Source organism: Apteryx mantelli, chromosome 10 (assembly GCF_036417845.1).
Source record: "Apteryx mantelli isolate bAptMan1 chromosome 10, bAptMan1.hap1, whole genome shotgun sequence".
In the NCBI taxonomy this organism is placed as follows: Eukaryota; Metazoa; Chordata; class Aves; order Apterygiformes; family Apterygidae; genus Apteryx; species Apteryx mantelli.
Genome location: NC_089987.1, coordinates 22,374,582 through 22,397,089, shown reverse-complemented (window position 1 = coordinate 22,397,089; position 22,508 = coordinate 22,374,582). Strand labels below are relative to the sequence as shown.

Below are 22,508 nucleotides of genomic sequence, written 5' to 3'. Positions count from 1 at the left end.
TTGGGATGGATCGCTTTATTCACGTGCACGCTCGGATCCTGGCCCGCCCTGACCGCCGCAGCTGCTCCCGTCTTCTGGACAGAGTGAACAAGGAAGGATTTCTTCATCGGCTTGCTTAAAAATCCCCCAGTATCCTCAGAGCCCGTAAACACGTACAGACAGTCCGGCTTTGTCTGGGCGAGAGCAGACGCAGGGGCTGGGAAGGCTGCGGGGCTGGCTGCGCCGGAGAGGGGCGAGACGGGCTGCAGGGCTGGCGCCCGCACAGCAGCCACGAAACCTTCCCGCGGCTCCAAGTGGCTCTTGCAATCAAACGCGCTAGCGGAGCCGCTACCGGCTTTTCTGGCTCTGCAGGCGCGCGGGCACCAGCGCCCACCAGAGAGAGAAGCCGTGGCCGCCCTCCCCTCGCCGAGCGCCAGGCCGCGGCCCTCGGCGCGAGCCCCCGGCTCCAGGCCGTGCCGGCTCCCAGCCCGCCCGGCTCCTCCCTCTGCCAGAAGCACGCGGAGCTGGCAAGGCATCAGGGCCGCAGTCGCTCCTTGGGACCCGGCGCTCGGAGAGCAGCCTGCCAGAACCGTGCCAGTCGCCTCCGTCATCTGCTGGGCGATTTAACCCTCAAAGTGCCCCCTGCCCACCGACAAATACCCTCCCCAAACTATTACAGTAAAAGGAAAAACCTGTTAAGATACAGGCTGAGTCTTGGGTAGAGAACGGCTTCTGCGCCTTGCGGTCGGCGGGCGGCCGGCAGCCCCCGGCCGGTGCTCAGGCACAGAAGTGAGCAGGATCGCCCGCGGCCGCCCAGGCCCCTCAGGGCTTCATCCTGCTCAGCCTGATGTCGCGCTCGATCTCAAACTGCCTGTGGTCCACCCGCTCCAGGAACGCTTTCCTCTCGATGTACCTGCAGGGAAGCAGAGAGAGGCGGAGACGCTGTGAGCGGCGCCCGCAGCGGCCAGCGCTGCCCCCAGCCCGGACGCGGCGAGGCCTGCAGGGAAGAGCAGGAAGAGAAGATGTCATCCACCTCCCTCCCTCCCTCCGCAAGCGCCCATCACCGTGCTTAGCATCGCCTGCAGACGCGAAAACTGCTGGGCGCCTCGTGCTGGGCTCAGAGAGGAGCCTCCCTGGCGCGAGGGCCCTGCGCCCTGCAGCCTGGCGTGAAGTCCCGGAGCAGCAGCCACGCTCCCGGACACAGCAGAGCTGCGGCTGTCGGTCACCCCCGTCACCCACGGGCTGGCCGGAGCTGCGCGCTGGGTGCTTCTCACCCAAACGCTTCTTGCGCCTGAGAAACGACCCTTACCAACAGCTCGGAAGGGCTCAGGGCAGGGCTCCTTGGAAACCCTCTGCGGGAGAGGGCTCGGATGCTGCGCTCCCTGCTTCCCAGCCCAGCCTGCCGGGCACCTCTCCGGCCCAACCGCAGCAGCACGGCCCATGACACGGACGGGGAGCACCAGGGGTGCAAACCAGCACCCGGCAAGTCTGCAGCACGAGAGGGATTTAGGCCGGGGGGTTCCTTGCCCCAGCCTCGCTCCCTAACCACTGCTCAGTATTTACTTCCCCCTCCCAGCGAGGCACCTAAGACTGCTGCAAGGAAGCAAGGAAGCAAGCAAGCGCGCGTGCGCCCGCAGAAAGCATCTTGCCATTCATTAAGGACATGCAGCTGAATTTTAATGTACTTCGCTGCAAACCCTTGCCACAGATAGCCTGGGGCTGTGCTACTAATTAACCTACAGAGGGAGCGAAATTGCAATTCAAAACAGGAGCTGTAATTGAATCATCACAATTGTTTTGCATTTGTTCCACAGTGGCAAACGTTCAGCTGTCATGACAAGGTCATTACACTCGGCCCGGGAACGACGCACGATGCACGAGCCCCTGCGTTCGGCTTCTCTCTGCCGGTAACCGCTTTTCACGCGTAGCGGCCGGTGCCTGCTAAGCAGAGAGACCCACGCTCTGAAAGCAACATCGGAGGCTGCAAGCTGCTCAGAAGCAGGCGGGAGGGAAGGTGAATCCTGCAGTCTCTGCGGGGTTTTGGAGCTCCTGGGTATGGGCACCTTGCATGAAGGTGCCTGAGGACCGAAGCGCACATGAAAGCCCCTTCCCATCCCCAGGAACGGTCTCTCTAGGATGGAGCTGCTGCTCTTTCTTTGCTAACGAGGCCTCTGCTTTCCGTTGCAGTTATCCAAACGGACCGAACGCGCTCCAACAGCCAGGGTGCCGTCGCCCTTGCTGCGAGGGCTGGCCGGCACCAGACTCCCGCTCCTGTGGGCCAGCCCTGCCGCCCACCTCGTCGCTGGCCGGCCAGGCGGCATTTGAAACGAATTAACTCAGATTTGTTTCAACGACGGATTCTTCCCCGTTCTGTCCCACGCCTCCCCGCCACCGTCCTCTCTGCATCGCGGCCCGAGCCTGCCGCGGGCTGACAGAACTGGGTCAGCTCAGCCCTGCCGGCTCGCGCGCAGCCTCCGCGCCGCCGAGCACGGGGTCCCGGAGACGACGGCGGGGCTCGGCCAAGGTTGTTGCTGACCGCCGGCCCCTCGTGGCCCATGCCTTGAGCCCCCTCTCCCCCCGCCGGCTCCGGAAAGGCGGGCAGGGGAGTGTCGCTTCCGTTTTTCCGCAGGAGCGCGGAGGTAACCCACTCCTGAGGCAGGGCCAGCAGAGGCCACGGGAAGGAAATGGGGGGGAATAGTGAAACTTATATATTACAATGTGTCATATTGTCTGGCTGGGTGGTTTTCCTCCCCCTCCTCCGCTAGACACCAAGGTCGGTCGGAGGAGCTGAGGACGACCTGCCTCCCGGCGCTCCGCAGGGACGGAGAACGGCCCCGCAGACCCGCGCACCCTTCTGCTGCGTCCGAGCAGTCGGGGAAACAGGGCAAAACAGCGGCCAAGGGTTATTGCTGTTAATAGGGGCGCCCCGGGGGAAAGGCGCCCATTGCTCAGGCAGCCCCAGCCCCGGCTGCTGCCCACGCGCCAGCCGGGCGCTCCGCTGGCCCGGGGCAGCCCCCTCCGGGCCCAGGATAGTGGGGACGACACCCCGTAGCTCGGGCTTGGGTGGCAAGAGCTGCCAAATTTGAAAGCAGGCCAACCCGCTCTGTCAGCCCCTCGGTGACCCGCTTCTCCCCACTCCACCAAGGAGTCAATGCCTTCCTCCTCCTCCTCCTCCTCCTCCTCCTCTTCTGTGGCTGCCTCGTCTCTCTCACGCGGGCAGGGACTCTCATCTGGGGGGGGAAACTGATACGGATCGCAAACCAGGAATGCTGTTTCACAGCTCCGAGCTGTAGCCAGCGGCTTTACATCAACCAGGAACTGTGCCGTTAGTCCATGGAGTTGTCCTTGGCCGGACAGAGAAAACTGCCGCAGGGGCCAAAGCTGAACACGTCAGCAGACCAGCTGGGGACATCGCAATCCACTGTATCTGCGCACACACCTGGATTTACAGGGCAGGCGGCACGGGAACAAGCAGCTTGTTTGGCTTATCCTGCAGGCACACCGCTGCCGGAGCTGCTGCTGGACACCAGCAGGGAAGCGCCAGGTTTCCAGGGCAGACACGAGCCTCCCTACCCCACTATGCCCATAATCCCACGTATAAGCCACAGCTTCGTTATCGATTCCCAGCCTGGCGCTGAGCAGCCAGCAGCAAGATGCTGCCAAACGGCAGTACAAAGTGCACGAACGAGGCCCTAGTGCTGACTGCGCATTAGGATCTGTTTTTCTAAATAACCCTCATTACCCCAATCAATACATGCTGTAAATAATCAGCAGGCATGGAAACAGGACAGTTGTGATCCACGTCAAACGAAGGTAAATTTGCTGCGAGAGGAGGCTGTCGCTGCTAATCAGGGCAGCTGCGAACCGCTTTGGGGAGGATTGTGGTGGTGCTTTACGTCCCCTGCCAGTCACCGCCAGTCACGCCGTGCACGACTGCGCCGGTCCTGCCCCGGACCCCGAGCGGGGCTGCTTCCCCACGGGGCCTGCCCTACAAAGGCGGCCCAGTTTAGAGGCTGCCACGCATTTCCATTTCTAAAATGCATCGGAACGACAGATCCGCAGCAAATGGGATAGCTGTCTCCTCTCTGTACTTCAGCTTCTCCTTTCAAAACCAGGACGGGCCCCCGGGATCTGACACAGTCAGGCTGCACAAGCCCGGATTCTGCTGCTCAGGAAAACAAAACCACGCTCTGGAAAGGGTGATGCAAGGGGCGGAAAGTCAGGGCCAGGGGCAGGGTTGACGTAGCCATGGGGTAGCATGCGTACCCCCTCGCCTTGGGAATCCTGGGGGCCAGGCTGCGACCAGCTCACGAGCAGCAGTAGCAGAAGATGTTGCTGGGCCAGCCAAAGGCGCGCCGACGGAGCGCTCGTCACTGCTGCGGCACGGCAGGTCCACGGCACCGCTTGCACAAGAGCTCCGGGCTGCGAGCAGCGACTTCTGCAAGGTTATCGCCAAAAGATAAAATAACCTTGCCTTCCCTCCCCAGCAAAAGAAAAGGTGCCTCCTGCTTCCCTCCAAACGCACCGGGACCATTTCTGTAGCATCTCGGCTACGGGTGACATTCAACAGACAATCTGGCCCTGGTTTTCCAGGAGCGAGCTGTGGCTTTCCTCCCCAGGCAGGCATTTTCAATTACAAAGCAGGACTCGCGGGGACTTAGCACGTGACAAACAGCGAGCAGAGGCTTGTACTGCAGATGGGGACTGAAGTTCATCAGCACCAGGGAGACAGGCAGCGCCCCACTCCCTCCTGGCCTCGGCTGAAGGGTTAACAACCGCTCGCTATCATTTTTAATAGAGAGACACGTAAATGATTGCCCACTAAAGGGTGAGCAGAGGCTTCCCAGCCCACATTGAAGGAGAAGAGGAGGCTCTGAAAGGGACAGCAGGCTCACGCAAAACGACCTGCAGCCAGCGGCAGCCGTGTCTGTGCGCTCTGCCCCCAAGCTGCTCCATAAACGTGCAGCGTGTTACACATCCACTGGTTCTCCTCCCCTCCCTTTTTCCCTTTCTTTCCCTTGGAGGTGGATTTAATTCAGTGAGCAGATACTCAGAGGATCACCTCATGTTTCATGTCTGACTAGGACAAACAGATTTTTAAGTATCTAAAGTTATCATTGCACTAATGGTTCTTGGCTGTTTAAGGACAAATCCACTTGTCCATAGCCCAGTGGATTCTCTAGTGTGGGATTTGATGGGCAGTGAAAGCCAAAGCTGTTCAAGCTTATGGACACTCTTAAAACTGCTGCTCTGCTTTGATCATCTTTTCTATAGGCTGATCACTTCTTCAGCCTTCAAGGACCATTATGTTTGCATCTCTGGAAAGGTTTGCCAGACATTGAGAAAGAGCTGTTCTGGTTGTAAGGGGCGGGAAAGAAAATAGCACTTTTCAAAAATGCTGGGCACCTTTGAAAAAGTTTGAAAAAGTAGAGATGCCACAGAATATTCACTTAGGCCACCCCAGCTTGTTGGGAGCTTGTACGGTTCAGCGATGACTAAAGGTCCCTGATTCAGGCTGATTCCACTAACTGTGGAGGCGTCACCTTGGGAGAACAGTGTATCCCAGCAAGATGGGTAGGAGACGGCCGGCTTTTGATTGAAATGCTACTAGTATCAGCCCAGTCCGGATCAGTGGAGGCCCAGAGCCATTACCACACTTCACAGCTGCTCAGATGTCTACACACAGCAAATTCTCACTCCACATCCCATCGGGACAAACCAGCCAGGTGCCACAGACAGAAACAGGACCCTTCCCTGGAGGGGAATTCTCCCCCAGCAGGCTTCAGCTCCTGTTGGGGCTCTGTGGAAGAAGCCCACCCTCCTCTTCTCCACCTCTATTTGAGACAGTCTGGCACGTGAGCTGGCTCTGCCTACACACTCCTGGCACGGACCATTTCAATGGAGAGCCTCATCTAAGGGGCCGTGACCATGACGTTCGCTGTGCCGCAGACACCAACAGCATCAGCGATGATCTGGCACATGTGCGCTCTGCCACATCTGTATGTGCTGTAAATCGCTTCACTTCTTTGACTTCAGGGATCTCAAAGGAATGCCTCCGACCCTTTAGCACCACTACTTTTTTGCTCTATTTGTTAAATGGCAAGTGTCCAAAAATGGATCAGGATAGATTTAATGAAGGAGGCGTGTTATGGAAGGGTGCAAGAGCAAATTGAAAAGGGAGTGGTTATAAAACATCTATGTGAAATATAAAATCAAATCTCTAATCCAGAAGCTCCGAATTTTCCTGCAGACGGAGTAAAAGAACAGCTTACAATAAAAATACATTTTATGAGCTGTCCACTAAGTTGGTTATATTTTCCCAGAGTCTAGAAAAGCACTTGTAGTGTAAATGCTGCTTCTGATCTTATTAACCTTCCCTGCAGTGCATGTTATTAACTTTCTGGTTTATTTACAGCATCACCATTTACTTTTATGATATTTCTATTAACTTCACTGGAGTGAACATTGCTTGATGCACACAATCAACACCCAGTGCTGTCAAAATCTGCAATGCACCTTGCCAGCTGTTCTGGCCTTGTATACATCTTTACACAGGAGGAGGGAGTTTGGATGCAGCCGGAAAATGCCATTTGAAGAATGAAATAAAAAACGTACCTTCTAATTTGAGACAATTTTTTTTTTTGGTAAAAGAAAATAGGGCAAAGGCAATTGTGTTTCCTCATGAAAGTGCTGCATTAACTGGTTCGCACTGCATCTGTGCCACTAGCAGGAGTGCAAATAAAGCACAGCCAGACTCCACCTTAGTTGGACGTGAGGAACTGAACTTAAGAAGGTTGTTAGGAAAGTGATAGGTGCTTGCCTCCAGCTACTGTGGACCTCACCAGTCTTTCCAAGATACCAAGAACAGCTATCGGCTTGATATATCCGTAAATTCTTAACAAATCCGAGCATGCTAGGAAGCAGTGGGAAATGCTGGACTATTATTAGATAAAGTCTCTTACCCGTCTTTCCCTCGGTTATGGATTGCCAGCTCCTCCCCAATGCCCTCCTCCTCCTTGAAGTTCTCCCAGTCCAGTTTGGATTTCTCCAGCGTGCTCATCTTCTGCTTTTTGGAGGTAATCTTTCCAAGAAGGCTGCTCATACCACTTGGCCTCTTTACCCTGATGAAGACAAGGAAGCAAAAGCTACTTCAATACAGGGAGAAGACATCAGTTAGCAATTAAAAACAGAGCTGAGAAATGTCACATGTAAAAGTGGTAGCCTTCATGATGGTGAGCCATCTCCACTAAACAGATGACCACCAATTTCAGAGAGTCTCCAGACAGCAAAGTCTCATTTCCTGCAGATCCTATTCTGTTGTACCCCTGTATGCAGGAGAGTTCATTAGATGCACATCTCAAGCGCTATCTTTTTGTAAAAGGGCTTTTTCATTTATCTTCTAAAGAGAACAGAAAGCTTTCAGGCCAAAAGAGATCATTAAATCATCTAGTTTGACCCCTTGTGTATCCCAGGCCAAGCCATTCCACTGAACACCTCAGTGCTAAGCCCAACTCTTTGTCTTCGGTTTAAAGCACCGTTTTCTGGAAGGAATCCAGCCTCAGTGCGTCACTGGCACTGAAAACACATCTAGGATTTAACCATTTCATTGTTACAAACAAGCCTATTTTCAACTTGATTTTTGTCTAACTTTAGTTTCTGGCTGCCACTTCTTATTCTAAATCTAAAAGCACTCTGGTGCCCAGGCTGTTCTCATTAGTAACGTACTCACACACCATAATGAAGTTACATCTGAATCTTCTTTTTGACAAACAGATGGAGCTCTTTATGCCTCTCATTGAAATGCATTTTGTCCTAGCCCATGTATCATTTCTAAGATTTTATCCCCCTATGCTTCAACAGCCTTTGAAACCAGGGACACCAGAACTGCGTGTAATCCCCTGCTATGAACAAGACATCCTTCTTCTGAACGCAGTTCTCTGTTTCTATCCAAGGAGAGCATAAATCCTGTTAGCTACACCATCGTGCGACATGTTGATTCCCAAAGCACGTGCACAGGGATCCTGCATCTTTTGCCAGGTCCCCATTTAGCAGGAAGACCACCTTCGGCTCCCATCTCCTTGTTCTCAGATGAACAGTTTGCAGTTAGCCACCCATCACCAGGCCAAACTCAGCTGGCAGGGTGCTGCCTGTTGCCAGGCCCGGGGTGAGACGCAAAACAGCAGCACTCCCATCTGTTCAGCGCTGACGAGGACCGAAATTCCACCCACGCAGCAGGGCCCCTGAATCTCCGCTTTGTGCTGGGAAACGCACACACATGGCACGAAGGACTCGGGTCAGCTGGGTCACTGTCTGAGGAAGACAATTCTCAGCACTAGGAACCAGTAAAACAAACTTGTATTAACCCGTTCTTAATTCACCCTGAGAGAAGGGGGCAAACAACATCCCATTGAACTCCTTGTTTACACACATTCCAGAGATAACTTCAGGTCTGCGAAGCCCTTGCCTCTGCAAAAACCCCGAGAGGAAATGATTCTCGTTCCAGGGAGATAGAGGAATTTGGGATTGGGGGGGGGGGGTGGCAAGGAAGGCAGCCAGGTGAATGCAGCAGGCTGCTCTCGCTTAGTCCTCTCCAGGCAGAAAGCAAGCACATTCTGCCCATGGATAGCTGTTCTTGGGAAAGCATCCAAAGCTGTCCTTATCGGATCATTAACGTAGTTTATGCTTCCATAATTTGCAAGCCTCTAAAGAAAAATAATTCCACAGTTTATATGGAATTAAATCAAAGAAGATGACATCTTTATAAGCTTCAGCCAGAAGACTCTCAGAGTAAGAATGGCTGGCCATGGTCACTTGGGGTTGCAGCTCCCTGCCACTGGCTGGTATATTTGAGGTGCAAGGCCCTGGATTAAGGGTACCTTGGCAGGCTCCGTAGCTGCTGGATAAAGCTGTCTGCCCCTCCTCATACTGCCAGGCCAGAAGAGCAAAAGTGTCCAAGGACCTGGTCATGTTTCTTTCCAGCCCTGCCAATCTCCCTGTGCCCACTGCAGGGGAACGTGCTACACTGCAGGGACGTAGAGCAAGCTGGGTGCTTTATCAGTCACCTTTATCCTCAAACATCACATCAAGAAGTCTACAGCCCTCAGCCATGACCATGTAATAAAATCTAGACCCTTGGTCAGCCCCCAAATTCTCCCTCACTTTGCAGGACACGACAGCTCTGAGGGCCCTTACCTGCAGGTAGCAGGGGAAAGGAAAGCGGTGCAAGGGGGCACCTGGCCCAGCAGCCTGCGCAAAAACCTCCTCATCACACGATAAAAATAGAGGCTCTGCTCCCACATCAAGCTATCCATGCCTATGTGAGCCTCACACAACTGCCAAATCTAGTATTGGATGCGTGTTCAAATTGTGAGGGAGTGGGGAGGAGAGGAGATATGACAAATAAGAAGGAAAAAAACAAACACGATATTGGGCAAGCATCCCTCGTGGCATTCCCCGCTGAGCAACAGCTTGGAACGCAGAGCCTGGTGTTTGTGTAAGGCAGTTCATTACGCCGCACTGGGAGAAGGCTTTGCTGCCTTTGCTCTCAGCGCAGGCTACTCCGCTCACCGTGCTGCGTGGGACTGGGGCTGGGGAGAAGAGAAACACACACACAGTTTTCATTTGAAGATATTCCAAAGGGTGGAAGACAAGCTTTTGCCACACTCTGATATCTCAGACAGCTGCTTTAAATAAAGTTAATTCATTCAGATAATTAGCACAATGTTGAGCACAAGAGAGACCACCACACACAAGACAGCTAGGATATGACACGGGATCTGCCAAACACCCAGAGGCCTTGGCTTTTTAGCAAGAGACAGAGTAAAGATGTCCAGAGACAGACCTGGAGAAGTGCTCTGTCTGATCCAGCTTATTATGTTGCTCTTCCCCAACTCTGGCAGGCAGAAGACATTTGAATGAACACAAGGCATTCAGTAATGCACTTTTCAGACACACTTTTGCCTACAATTCTGCCTGCCTTTGAAGTGGGAGAAACAGGGATGCAGAAACACGGGCAGTTGCCCCTGGATGTCTCCAAAATTTTTTGGAAGAAAAGAACTTGTGCCATAAGAGAGCCATCTCACCTGCCCAAGAGAAGTCACAGCTCACCTGTATCCTGCCAGCTCTTCTGTAGGTGGAAGCCTACAGTCACTTTTAACTGTACTACAGCCAAGCCCGACTCTGCAAAACAGACAGCATGTGCCTGGAAAACTTACCTGAAAGAGCCTCAGGCTCTCTACTGGCTGTTCAAGGTATGCCTGCCCTGCAGAGCGACAAGCTTGCTCAAAGGCAAGCTTACACATGCCAAGTCTGATGTCTTTCCCCTGTGCCCCCGGCTGTCAGCTGACGGTGCGGAAGAGCTGCTTGGGACAAACAGCCAAGCAGGGCTGCAGCATGCTTCCCTCCACGAAACTCAAACTGGGGTACGCTGAGGGACAGCTGCCTTGCCCGAACCACAGTGCAGGATAGCTAGGAGTGGAGAGAAGCAAACCCAAGATGATTCAGGACTGGAGACGGAAGCAGAGCCCGTGTGGACTTCACAGTAGGGAGCAGAGTCTGTAGGTAGGATGAAGGCTGCTTTCCATGGGTTTTGTCTCCCATGGGAATTCCTGGCATACATTAACAACGTCTACACACACGTCCATTTGTCACCCTTCTCTTACCATGATGTGCAGCCTTCTCTCCTACCACACGGGAAGGATCTTGGTGTGAGGTGTAATGGAAGAACAGGGCAGGGGAGTTGCAGCTGGGGGGCAAGGGAGACTGCAGGAGAAATACTGGTTTGGCAGAAGGAGCGGAGAGGAGAATGTTGTTCAAGGTCTCCATACCTCCTCTTGGCCATTGATCTCAGGAATATCCCTTATAAGATACAGTTTACCTGATGCTTGAAGCTACAGGGGTGAGCCTATGAACACACACCTCCATCAGCAGCTTCTAGAGAGCTGTAAGAAGAATTTCAAGTCAACGGTCCCTTCAAGGCAGGCGAGCCCAATGGAAAAGGGCAGGCTATGCTGCATCCCTGAGTTCATGGCTGTTCCAAAAATACTGCTAGTAGCTGGTGTCAGCCCCATGTTGGGGACAGTCCCTGGGCTAGATTATCCTTAGCTCTGCTCCTGGCTGGCCAATTCTGTGCTCTTTGCAACAGGGCTATTCCTGGGCCAGGCAACGAGACAGAGCCGGGCATGGTCTGAAGGACATGTTCAAATCTGCTGCTGTTTCTTCATTTTGCACTGAGCCTTTCAACACCCTGAAAGAATCCAACAGCAAACCTGGGGGTGGGAATTCCTATGCTTGTGCCAGAATGAAGTAAATGAGAGACATTAAAGTCCAATTAAAAACTTGCTTGGCCTTAAATGCCTCATCTGTTTCAAAAGCAAGTAAAGGGGCCTGATTAATTGCATTCAGTGCCAACAAGAGGAATTATTACCCTTTTTGTACTCATTAAGGGTATCTGCTGTGGCATCTTTAATCACTAAGGCATTTAAAAGAGAGAAAGTAATTCGCTAAGGCATAATGGATCCTGGGGATGAGAATCAGGACAATTGTCTATTTAGGACACAAAGACATGCTCTAACTTTCCGCAATTAAAAAGCGCAGCCCCAATCAGCCCCTGGACCAGCAAACAAATACACTGGCGAGCTCTGTCTTGGTGAAGGGAGTCCCCTGCATCTATTCAATGTCTTTAGGACATGGCCTGTGCAGCACCCACCACAGTTGGACACAAGGACAAAGAGCAAGCAAAAGCCTCCATTGCTATCCAGACACCGACAAAAACACTCTGTATTCCTCCCCTTAACAGTTAGATTTCTTCCCACCTCAATGCAAGCCTGGAGCCCGACCAGGATCTTTGAGAACTGTTGCAATGCAAATGATAAAGTGAAGTTGTCACAAATAATCCCTGCTATCTTGCAACAGGAAGGTCAGCAGCGTTCTGGAAACACGAGTCTGCCTCATAAACGCTTCATAATCACTAGTTTTACAAAATACTCTTAAAACCATAGGAAAACAGGGCTAAAAGGGTCTGTGAGTCCATCCCTCCAACTGAGGCAAGATCAGTTCCTCTCTTCTGAAAGGCCTCCTGACATCAGTCCCACACACACTAGAGATTTCAGTACTTCATTAGCTTTTCACTTGCATAAGTTTTCCCCAGTGTCTAACTTGAATTTCCTTGCTTAGTTTATGCATATGGCTTATCTTCTCCCTAGTAGCTACTGAGAACAGATCATTCCCTTACTTTTTGCAGCGGCCTTTTATGTCATTGAAAACTTTTCATATCCCCCCTCAGCCTTTGCTTTCCTAGACTAAACAATCCCAGTTCTTTCAAGCTTTTCTCATTCCTCATGGTTTCCAGCCCTCTGACCGTTCTCACTGCTCTCCCTGGACTCTCTCCTATTGGTCCACCTCTTCCTTGAAATGCAGTGTCCAAAACGGGAAAGGGCTCCAGCTGCAGCTTTACCAGCACGGAGAGCAGAAGGAATACTTCACATGCCTTGTGGAGCATGCAACTCCTTACACAGTCCCCTATGACGTGTGCCTTTTTCACAACCGTGTGACATTGTTGACTCATGTTGAGCCTGTGATTCACTCAGATCTGCTCAACGGCTGCCAAGCCAGTTATTTCCTTCCCTGATTTGTGTAGATGATTGCTGCTACCCAAATGTACAGCTTCGCACTGGTCCTTCTGTGCTCCTCCTATTTGCCATCACGTTTCCTTTGATGCAGCAGACCTCAGATGCCTTCACAAATCAGCCTCTCTCCTCCACAACATCATGCCACAGCTGTCGAAGAGTAACACTGGGGAAAAGTACCTCCTGTCTTTCTGAAATACCTACACAGGCAATTCAGCAGCTGAACAAGTACCAGTTGGCCAAACGAGATCAAGTCAACGGCCAGGAGGAGGCAGGGACTAGGAGGGTCAGATTGCAGGATGAGCTGTGAAAGTACTTTGACACCAACCCCACTGAACAAAGGGTGCCCAAATGAAGCCTACTCAGATGTTGATCGTGGAGCCAGCAGCCTTCTCAGCTCCAAAAAGCAGCTTAACCTCCAGCAGCTCTGTGCTACCCTCCACCTTCAGGATCACAAGCTGTCTATTCTCCACTGCTCTGCTTCTGTTGGCTCCTTGGAAGCAGGCAGATCACAGATCCTGCACTGCTTCTCCATCCTCCTTGCATCGTCACCTTACTGTGGATAATAACTTCTCTAGCAAGAAGGTCTTACTTTTGTCTTGTATCAATACTTTTAAAAAGGGCTTAGTTCATAAGAAGCGAACATGGAACACAAGATAGGATGCCACTGAAGCAAGGAGGTTCTGAACCTCAAAGGAGGTCCAGAGCCAGGAATCCACCCGAGGATGGATGAATAGTTTGTTGTGTGTTAGAGGGCAACGGGCAAGAGCGCTTACGCCGTCTGGCACAAGAGGACAAGCAGGAGGCATCCGATCTTGGGTCCTGGCAGCTTTCCCTCCGTCTGCACAGAGCTGAACTCCCACCAGGGTGTGGTGAACAGTACTGCTCAAAAGCTTTGCAAGCCTTCAAGCAGAGAAAAACAACTCAAATGCAAGCTGCCATATGAACCGTTTCCCTGCTGGCTCCCTGATGCAGAGCAGCCCTTCAGAGGACATCAGATCCCACTATTATAACAGGATACCAGTAATTAAAAGATATGGAGTGCCAAAAGGTGGCAGGACTATGTTCATCATCAAGCCTTGGCTCTCCTGTAGCCCCTCTCCTGCCCTTTGCCCACCAAAGCCTGGTGTGTATTTGCTTGCAGCACAGATGTGGCAGCTGGGTTCCTGGCCTCCACACCACAGGGCCCTCATCAAGGGCATGGCACAGTTGCTCTTTGCAAGTGCTACAGGTTGTCAACACCTAGCTGAGAGCTCACTCTCAGGCACAGCACTGGTGCAAGTCTGGTGTGCAACAGAGAGCACCATGCAAACAGGGAGATCTTTCCTAAATGCCTGGATGGCAGGGAAATGCAAGGGTGAGAAACTATGCCCAAAGAGAAGAGCATGTACAGTTTCATAAATAGTAATATCTATTCCTATTCATGAACTGCTGTAAAGCTGAATAGTTTCCTTAACGGCAGGAAATGGTTCTCATACAACCTAACCACAGCTGGGCGATAGATGCAGCCAGTAAATACTTTCATTTTAATAAGTGGAAGATTCCTACCCAGTGCACCACAGATCACCCGCCCCACTGTCCTCCTTTCAAATAAAAACGTGTATGCATGTGACAAAGACACATTCCCCAGCAATTCTGGAATTGTACCCAAGGAGAACGTATGCAGAAGTCTGGCTCGTGGCCTATATGCCGGTTCTGCTTTTCTCTCCTAGCCACTCCAAACTGCCCCCCTGGACACAGGAGCAGGAACACCGTCGGAGGAGATGACAAACACATGTCAGAAAGGGAAGCACAGTCCCATTTGCTCTTTAAGTTCACGATGGTCCAGCTGGGCCTGTCAATGAAGCAGGCTGCAGTCAAATGATGACAGTGCCCTGAATGCCAGCTTGCAGGAATATTCCTCAGAATGATAAAACAGGTCTTCAGACCCCCAAAATACCCAGCGCTCCCCCCTTCTTGCCCTGCCCGGCTGGCTGAGGCAGTCAGGTAGAGCATTTCCGAGTTCCCGTTCTGGCTCACAGCTTGCTGTCCGTGCATCCCCATGAGGATGGACAAACCTCCCAGACAAAACCCAACCACGCTTTTCTTCCCTGGGCATGGTTTCCCGAGTGGGCACTTGGATGGATGTGGAGAACAGATCAGCTTTTTCTCAGGCCTGCCTGTCACAACAGGCGTCTGAAAACAGAAAGCCTGCCCAAAGCCAACACACACACACACACACATAAATCCCAGGTGGAAGAAAAGCAAGCGAGGAGGAAATGAAGATAAAAGGCAGGGTGGATGCTGCTGGACAGCTGAGAGCAGCAATGATCCTGTTTGGATGGCAGCACCCAGGGCTGAGCACAGGCAGGCCAGGCCTGGCAGGGAGGAGAGGCTGGCCCAACTCCCCCCGTCTGGCCAGGCGGTGTAGTTTGAGGAGCACACTGCCAATTCAGACACTAGCGCCCCTCCATACTCTCTGCTTGCTCAGGTGGGAGCAGATACTCAGCATGTATATCCCTAGAGCATCCACAAATAGAGCCAAAGAACCTTCCTGAAATGCTCCAAAAGCAGTGATTTTTGAGCTGCGGTATAAAACAGCTTCTCCGTAGCAAAGACCACAACGCTCTTTGCTTTCTCAGGGTGACATGCAACAAACCAGCATGGAAAAGCAGCCGTGATTGGGGCAAAAAGCATTTTGCAGTGCTACATGACACCACAGAGCAGGCGGCAGAGATTGTTAAATCCTAACGAAGCAGCAGACAACTAAGCTGGCAAAATGCAATTACTCTGTGCGCGAGTCTGCCAACAGACTGAGACAAACTTATTTCTACTGCAAGTCCATAGAGGGCTTTGCTGACAGCAGCTCCCAGGGAAAATGCTCGGAGCAAGATCACCCCTGCTGAAGGTGGCTGCTCTTACTGCAGCAGAGCCAGCCTCAAATGCTTAGAGCAACGACACGGACATGCAGGTTTCAACTCTAGCTGACAGCATGAGCCTATCAACCCAAGCTAACCCCAAGTTATGTTGTCCTCACTACTGTTGCAACCCACACTAGCAAAGTTTGAAGAGCTAAGCTGAGACCAGAGTCCTTTTTGGTTTCTGACAGTCTTTGGCCAGCCACCCTGTACCCTCCCAGGCCTCAGGACAGCCCCACAGTGAAGTAACCAGTGCTGCTTGCAGCTTCTCTCCACTTGTAGGAAGTCTTTCACACCGACTGCTGAGTTGAGGAGATAATCCAGGATTGCAGCACAGAGTGGCAGAACTACTGTCAAAAAAAGCAACTTCTGTCAGACACATATGGAAGCAAGAAAAGGCACAACTTCTGCGAAGTGCAGCCACACATCCTGCCGCTTTAGACAAGATGCCTGTTTCTCCCAAGCTATCACCCAGACAAGCCTGCAAGCTCGCATGTTTGCATGTGCCTACGTTCCTTATCAGCCTCCTGAACCATGCCGAGATGTCGTCCCACCAGTAACAGCCTTCTACTTCTAAAAGCATCTCCTCTTCCCCTCCGCAATCACCAACCACACGCACACTCAAATATAAGACACGTGGAGTTGAAGAGGGCTTTCCTGCTATTTTTTCCAATGCAAACACTCACTGCAAAACGGTCCATATGTGCAGAAGTACCTGCAGAGAGCAAATTTCTAAAACCCTATGAAATGTCATAGCAGTGGCACTACAGAAATAGAGGGCCTGATCTAATAACAAGTTGCTCAAGGGAAAGAATTCACACCGCTCCTGTTTACAGCAATCTGTTTTAAAGAGCTGCATGTCTGCAAAGCACCTAGCACGAGAGGGTTAATCTAGCCCAGCCTTCAAGCCCAGCAGGAGATGGTTATATAACAGCAACAATACATACATCCCATCCTCCAGCTCCAATCGCCCTGGCCATCTTTAGCCCCGCATTGAATACTCCTCTACCAATGCACGAGGAGGCTGACAACAATGCATGTGTATGCTAACTTCCCCCAGCGGATAACAGCAGTTGGAGAGAGGAATGTTCACACAACCATCAAAACCACACAGGCTTCTTTCCCTTGAGAATTAACCCACTCGGGACCCAAAAGCAAATACGGACATAGCAGAAGCTGAGCAAGAACCGGGAGTAATATCCCACCTTCCCACGCACCGCCCTGCCTGTCTTCCTGGAGCCTTGAGCAGTCTGGGTCTACAAGGAAGAGAGTTTAAGAAACTCGAGATAGCGATAGAAGGGACTGCCAGACGACAGATGGACCACGACACCCCAACAGCCCAGCAATCAAAGCCTGGCCGAGATGACGTGGGTTCCACCAGCGTGGAGAGGCAAGGACAGATGTGACAGACTAAATACAAGCTTGACATTGCCTCAGTGAGGATTGCTGCAGGCAGTGGCAGAGCTTGCCACGGGCATAGTCAAGGCTGGATATATTTGTGTCTAAATATAGTCAGTGGGGAATAGAGATTTGTCACGGGGAAAAAAACATGTCATTCCCACCTCCCAGCGGTAATGAGTAATGGCCCATCAAAGGGCAAAGCTTTAGTATTCCAACTACTATTTTATTGCTAGATTTATTATTAATCCAGTGCAGTGAATCTGTGTGGAATTTTACAAGTTGCACAACGCTGCTTTGCTATGGTAGACTGCACCTCACCTTCAAAAGGGAATAGGTGCCATGATTATCAGTTTGCAAACACCAAAACTGAAGTGGCATGTAGCAAGGGGTTTTGCTGAGCATCATGCAGTGGATGGTCAGCAGAGATCCCAGGTATTAGCTTCTTTTCTCATTCACTCCCCAAGATGTACAAATACTTTGCACACATCTCCAATTCAAGAATCGTGCTGGACAGGCCCTTTCCAAAGTACAGGGCTGGACACACACAGACCTAAGTGCTGCTTTGCTGTGAAGCAGCACAGCACAGACGCAGTACCATCTTGTTTTCCACCCTGCTCCCCAAACTGGGGAACGACTCAAGCGGAGACGCAGAGCAACACTACACACACACAAACACCGTTCTTCCCAGAATACAACCAGGCAGATGGCAGAGTTGGGCCTCCATGTACACCAAGAGACAAATTTGCTCAGCAGGGGACAAATCAGATGCCTTGGCACAGGAGCGGGAGACAGGAACCATAGACATTCCTAGCTGTTGCTCCCCACCTTTGAAGAATGTCACCTTGCAAACGTGGTGCAAGAAAGGCAAAGGATCACCCTGAGATCTTACACTGAATCACAAGCATAAGGAAAGAACTTACCAAAAACTTGCAAATAGGAAGGATGCAGTTCATCTACTTTCCCTTTATGCAGCAATAACGCAGGTGTACAGCTCTGCCAGAGCTAGCAGCTCTCATGCTACAGGCATCTAGGTTCATACACCGCCTCGCTGTAGGGCCTGGCAGAGAAGTGTGGGCTGGAGTCTCATTTCACAGGCTTTGGAAAACAGGCTCAAGAGGCCCATCAGCTCGTGGGGAGCTCGCTAGCTTAGCCAGAGCCCCTGACCTGGAGGCTCCCTTATCAGCAGGAAGGTCTCATTAGGGAATGGACAAGAGTTTCCTGCTCAGGACCGAACCCTTTGTGCAGGGACTGCTGCCATGGAAAGCCCATTTCCTAACAGCCAGAGGAAGGAAAATATTTTCCTTAGGCCTTTGAGACGTAGTTGCTATGGGGTTGTCAAGAAAATAAAGTTGCGCTTGTGGAGTTGAGCAGTACACGCCATGCACAGGCTGTTACGGCAGGATAAAGGTACTCCCAGCCGCATCACTGACTGCCGTGAGAACCGAGAACAATTTAGAGTGGCATAAGGCCCCTCTGTACTAGTATAACTGCAGCTGCCCTCCGGGTTGTACTGGCAGAACTATTTTAGCAAAAACAAAATCTCACACCCTTCTAATCAGTGTGACATTGTGTGGAGACCATGGCTCGCTCTGGCTCCTTTCCAGCGTGGAGCACAGACGGAGGCTGTTTCAGTAGCAGACTCTTCTAATGCATTTGCAGTGGACCAGCCAATTACATTACAATATCCGCGTATGGAGCTCAACAGGAGCTTAATTGAAAGAGCTGTAGCATTCAAATGACTTCTGATACTATAAAGACGTTAACGATTCCAAGCCGGTGCTAACCAGCCCTGTCTGATGGCTTCACTATTCTGCTGACAGCTAAGAACCTGCGACTCGGGGCCCACTCTCCAGCCAGCGCTACAGCCCCGTTAAGGCAGCCCAGCACCGCAACCGCGGCCGAACACCGAAACAGTTGCTCCTTCCCAGCTGGAAGCTGTGACTTCTGTCGGGGAGGCACAGCAACTCGTCGCATGAGCTCTTCTCCCAGGGCATCTGTGCAGGGGGAGCTAGATCTGCCCCAGCTGCTGGAGAACTGAATCCAGTTTGGGTTTGTGTGGGAACGTGCTGGGAACACTGACCTGGTCTGATACGTTGCCCTCTTCAAGGCAAGCGGTAACTCCTGGAGCTTCCCGAGAGCACGTCTGACCGTGCCTGGTGTTAAGGTGATGCAACTTCTGTACATGCACTGGGCCCTAAACAAGTTCCCAATGTACTTTAAACATTCACATTTATTATGCTGTAGAAAAAACAGGGTGAAGCTGGCGATTAGATACATAAGCTTGAGATAGCTGGGGGTGGGGAGAAGAGAACTTTAACAATTATTAAAACTCTCCAAGTTAAAAAACATGTGTCAGAACTCCCAAATTAAACTGTTTTCACATGGACAATTAGAACCTGCAAATGCTACTTGCATTTATTCTTATTGAAAAAATATTCTCATTATTCATGCTTTTCATATCTATTTAATGCTACTCCAAAGTTCTGCAAACTATTTGGGATGATAAATGCACCAGTTTGGTATGGATTTCCCTACACCAACACAAATCTGATGCACCTAATCCATGCCAAGGGGGTAGGCTACATTTAAATTGGTATCTTAGTGCTTCTAGTAAAGAACTCCAACAGTAGAAGTAACTTTTATAAAGGTGTAGCTGTTCTTGTAGCGCCTGTGTGTGTAGGTGGTGGTCTATTTCTACTACTTGTTTTCTGAACCAATGCACATTAATCAATAAACACACATATGTAGACAAGTTGCCAGCAAACTTGCATTCTTATGTGGCTGTGAGACATCACATGCACCAACAGGAGGGAGAAAAAAGAAAAGTGAAAAGATGCAATGCTTTTTGGTACCTGGATCGATCAGGCTCATGAACTGAAAGATGCCAGACGCTACTGAACGCCGGTAGCTGTGGCAAATAGCAGACTTACTGGGCTACATCTCGGGTCATAGGCTGGAGCAGCGCAGAGCAACACCCGGCGTTACGCCCATATTTAGGCATGGAAATAAGTGCGACTTGACTTTCAAACACTTGCAGCTCTCACTGACTTCACTGGGTTTAGTTGAGACGTTTCAAATAAAACAATCACGACCACAACTCTGGGCTGGGACCAAGCACGGACCATTTTTATCTTAAAAGGCATTTGTTTGAGAACATTCAGATCTGCTAGAACCAACGGCACTAAAATTATCTTACCGTGCAACCTTAAAAGCATTGACATCTTTGCCTGCAAAATGACATGGTTTTAATTGGTGACCAAGTCTTAAAAAAAGAACAGTTAAAAAAAATTGCTGGCAAACTGAGGAGAAATTCTTCCTCGCTCCTTCCTCCTTTGTTTAACAGCAGATCTTTTGTTTAAGATTCCCGTTCGGAGCAGCCCCGAGGTACGTGGGGAATGCCCCAGTTACGACGAGCCCTCCAGACTGGTGCGTGGACTCGATTTTAACCGTCAGAGAAGCTGCTCCAAATCACGGCTAAAAAGTCCTGCTGATGGAATCGTTCCAGTGCTAAAGGGGTTTCCAAGCAAACGAGCGTGGATGGCACCGCAGCTGGTGCGATTCCCCCAGCGCTCGTCACGGCGCCTCTACCACCCCAATCCCCCCAGCCCGAGAAAGCAGCTCCCAGGCAGCCCCAAGCTGCACAGGGGGCCGTGGCTCTGCCAGGGCGAACGATTCGGAGATGGCCCGGCCTTTAGCTCTGACTAGCTTCCTACTGTAGCAGATCAATGCCTGGCTTTGATCAAAATGAGGTGAGAAAACCAAGACGCAAGACGGGAGGAAACCCCTCCTGCCCTCGACAATTAATCTGACAGCTCTAAGAACAGTTGTGATTAAAACAAATGCGCTGCCTTCCACGGACCAACGTTTGCAAAGCCCAACAACCCAGGATAAGGGAGAGTTCCCAGGAAATTAAATCAGTGTGAACAAGCTTCAGGGCTCCCTAGCATAAATGTATTGCTATAACGGGTAACAAACCAGAGTGACTCGAAGCCCAGCAGAGCAGTCACTCTGCAGTGCCATGCAAGTAAATAAATATCATGGGCTGAATATAATAAATTATCTTCCAGAGGAAAGTCTGTCCTGGCAGTATGTGGGACTATGGGGGACAATAAACATTTGGGCACTGTTACAAGCAGACATAAAACGAGAATTAGGGCTTGATCGCATTTAATTGCTTTTGGGAAGGGTCAACATTGCCAGGGTATCCATCAAAATTACCTTCCCTTCTGCAAAACTGCTCCATCACAGATTAACAGCTTGCCAAATGATCCAGATCAAAGAAGGCATTTCATGGGGTAAAGACAGAAGGGAAATGCCCTAAAAGCTTCAAAGGTGTTTGCCACATAAAACCTGCGGTCCAACCCAAGAGAAAGCAGGCAATAAAAAGTTAAAAACGCACCCTGTCACCAGTTCTTTTCAAATACAACTTTCCAAGGCTGGCGGCTGCAGAAAAGGCTCAGTCACAAACAGAAGGCAAAGCAAAGAGCCCAAAATGTATTTTGGAGGAGAAACTAAGATTATCTTGTGCTTTTTTCCAGGGCTTGACTCAAGTGTTTTGAACGCCTGTGGCTGGCAACGCTACCTCTGAGCGCCTTCCAGCTTTGGCAGCAGCCACTTAGAAGGGCTGCCCTTCCTCTTCCTAGAGACCCACCTCGCTGGAAATAGATTTCAAGTCCTCAGAGGAAGAACATGGAAACAGCTGAGTTCTCCCAGCCACATGCTCAGTTGTCACCTTACAGCTGGGAGGCAGGCGGAGGGGTGACAGTACAGCTTCCCCTCCACCCACACAAGGCAGTTGGGAGGCTCCTGAATGGAGCCGTAGACTATGCGGTTAACACAAACCCACCAAAAACCACCGGGGAAGACGGGGCTCTCCACAGAAGATGGGGACCGCGAGCAGGCAGGGCTCCCAGTGCCTCCAGCAGCCCCCCACAGCAGGGGGGTGGCCGTGACTGGGTTTTCATGACACACTGTCTCTGGAATTCACTGGTGAACGTCCCACAGCCTCTGCTTGGTATGATGCCAGAGCCGTTTCTCAAGTCCCGTGTGACCTACCAGCTGCTGAGGGCAAACCAGCGATCCATACATCATCCAGCGAGGAGACGAGATCAGCAGACTGCTGATGAATGAACAGACAAATGCATCACAAAACTTACTCCCACACTCTGGGCTGGAGGGAGCAGGTTCAGGTCCCCAGTTCTCCCAGGCTGCCTGCGTGACCTCGGGCAGGTCATTTAGCTTTTGTAACAAGTCTTTTGTCTCAGGAGGCCAAGAGCTATGCTGCAACACTGAATAAGGCAGGCGCTCTGCCAGCTGAGGATTCAGACGCCTTCAGGGAGCTGTAACAGTTACGCGGTAAATGCATTAACCATGGGAACAGCTTCCCAAAGGATGTGGTGGATCCCAAATTGTAAGTCTTTCCATTGCGAGTGGATGCCTCTTTCAAAAACGCAGGCTGTAGTTCAACCACAAGCGTTCATGGGGAGCTTTCAGGGAAATGCCACGACCCGTACTACGGCAGGAGCTCAGAGCAAGCATCTCAGCAGCCACTTCTGACTTTCCAGCTCCCAACCTACAAAACCACTTGCTTGCCTCCAGCAGTTGC

General features: G+C 51.3%; 1 protein-coding gene across 1 annotated transcript in view; it reads right to left on the bottom strand.

The window, feature by feature from the left end:
• CFDP1 (craniofacial development protein 1) overlaps positions 1–22,508 on the bottom strand; it is a 71,970-nt gene continuing 49,462 nt past the window's right edge. The window contains exons 6-7 of the mRNA XM_067302680.1: positions 6,942–7,100; positions 1–892 (exon numbers count right to left, since the gene is read on the bottom strand). Of these exons, the coding sequence (XP_067158781.1) occupies positions 802–892; positions 6,942–7,100 (250 nt within the window). The 3' untranslated portion in view covers positions 1–801. The remainder of the gene's footprint in view (positions 893–6,941; positions 7,101–22,508) is intronic.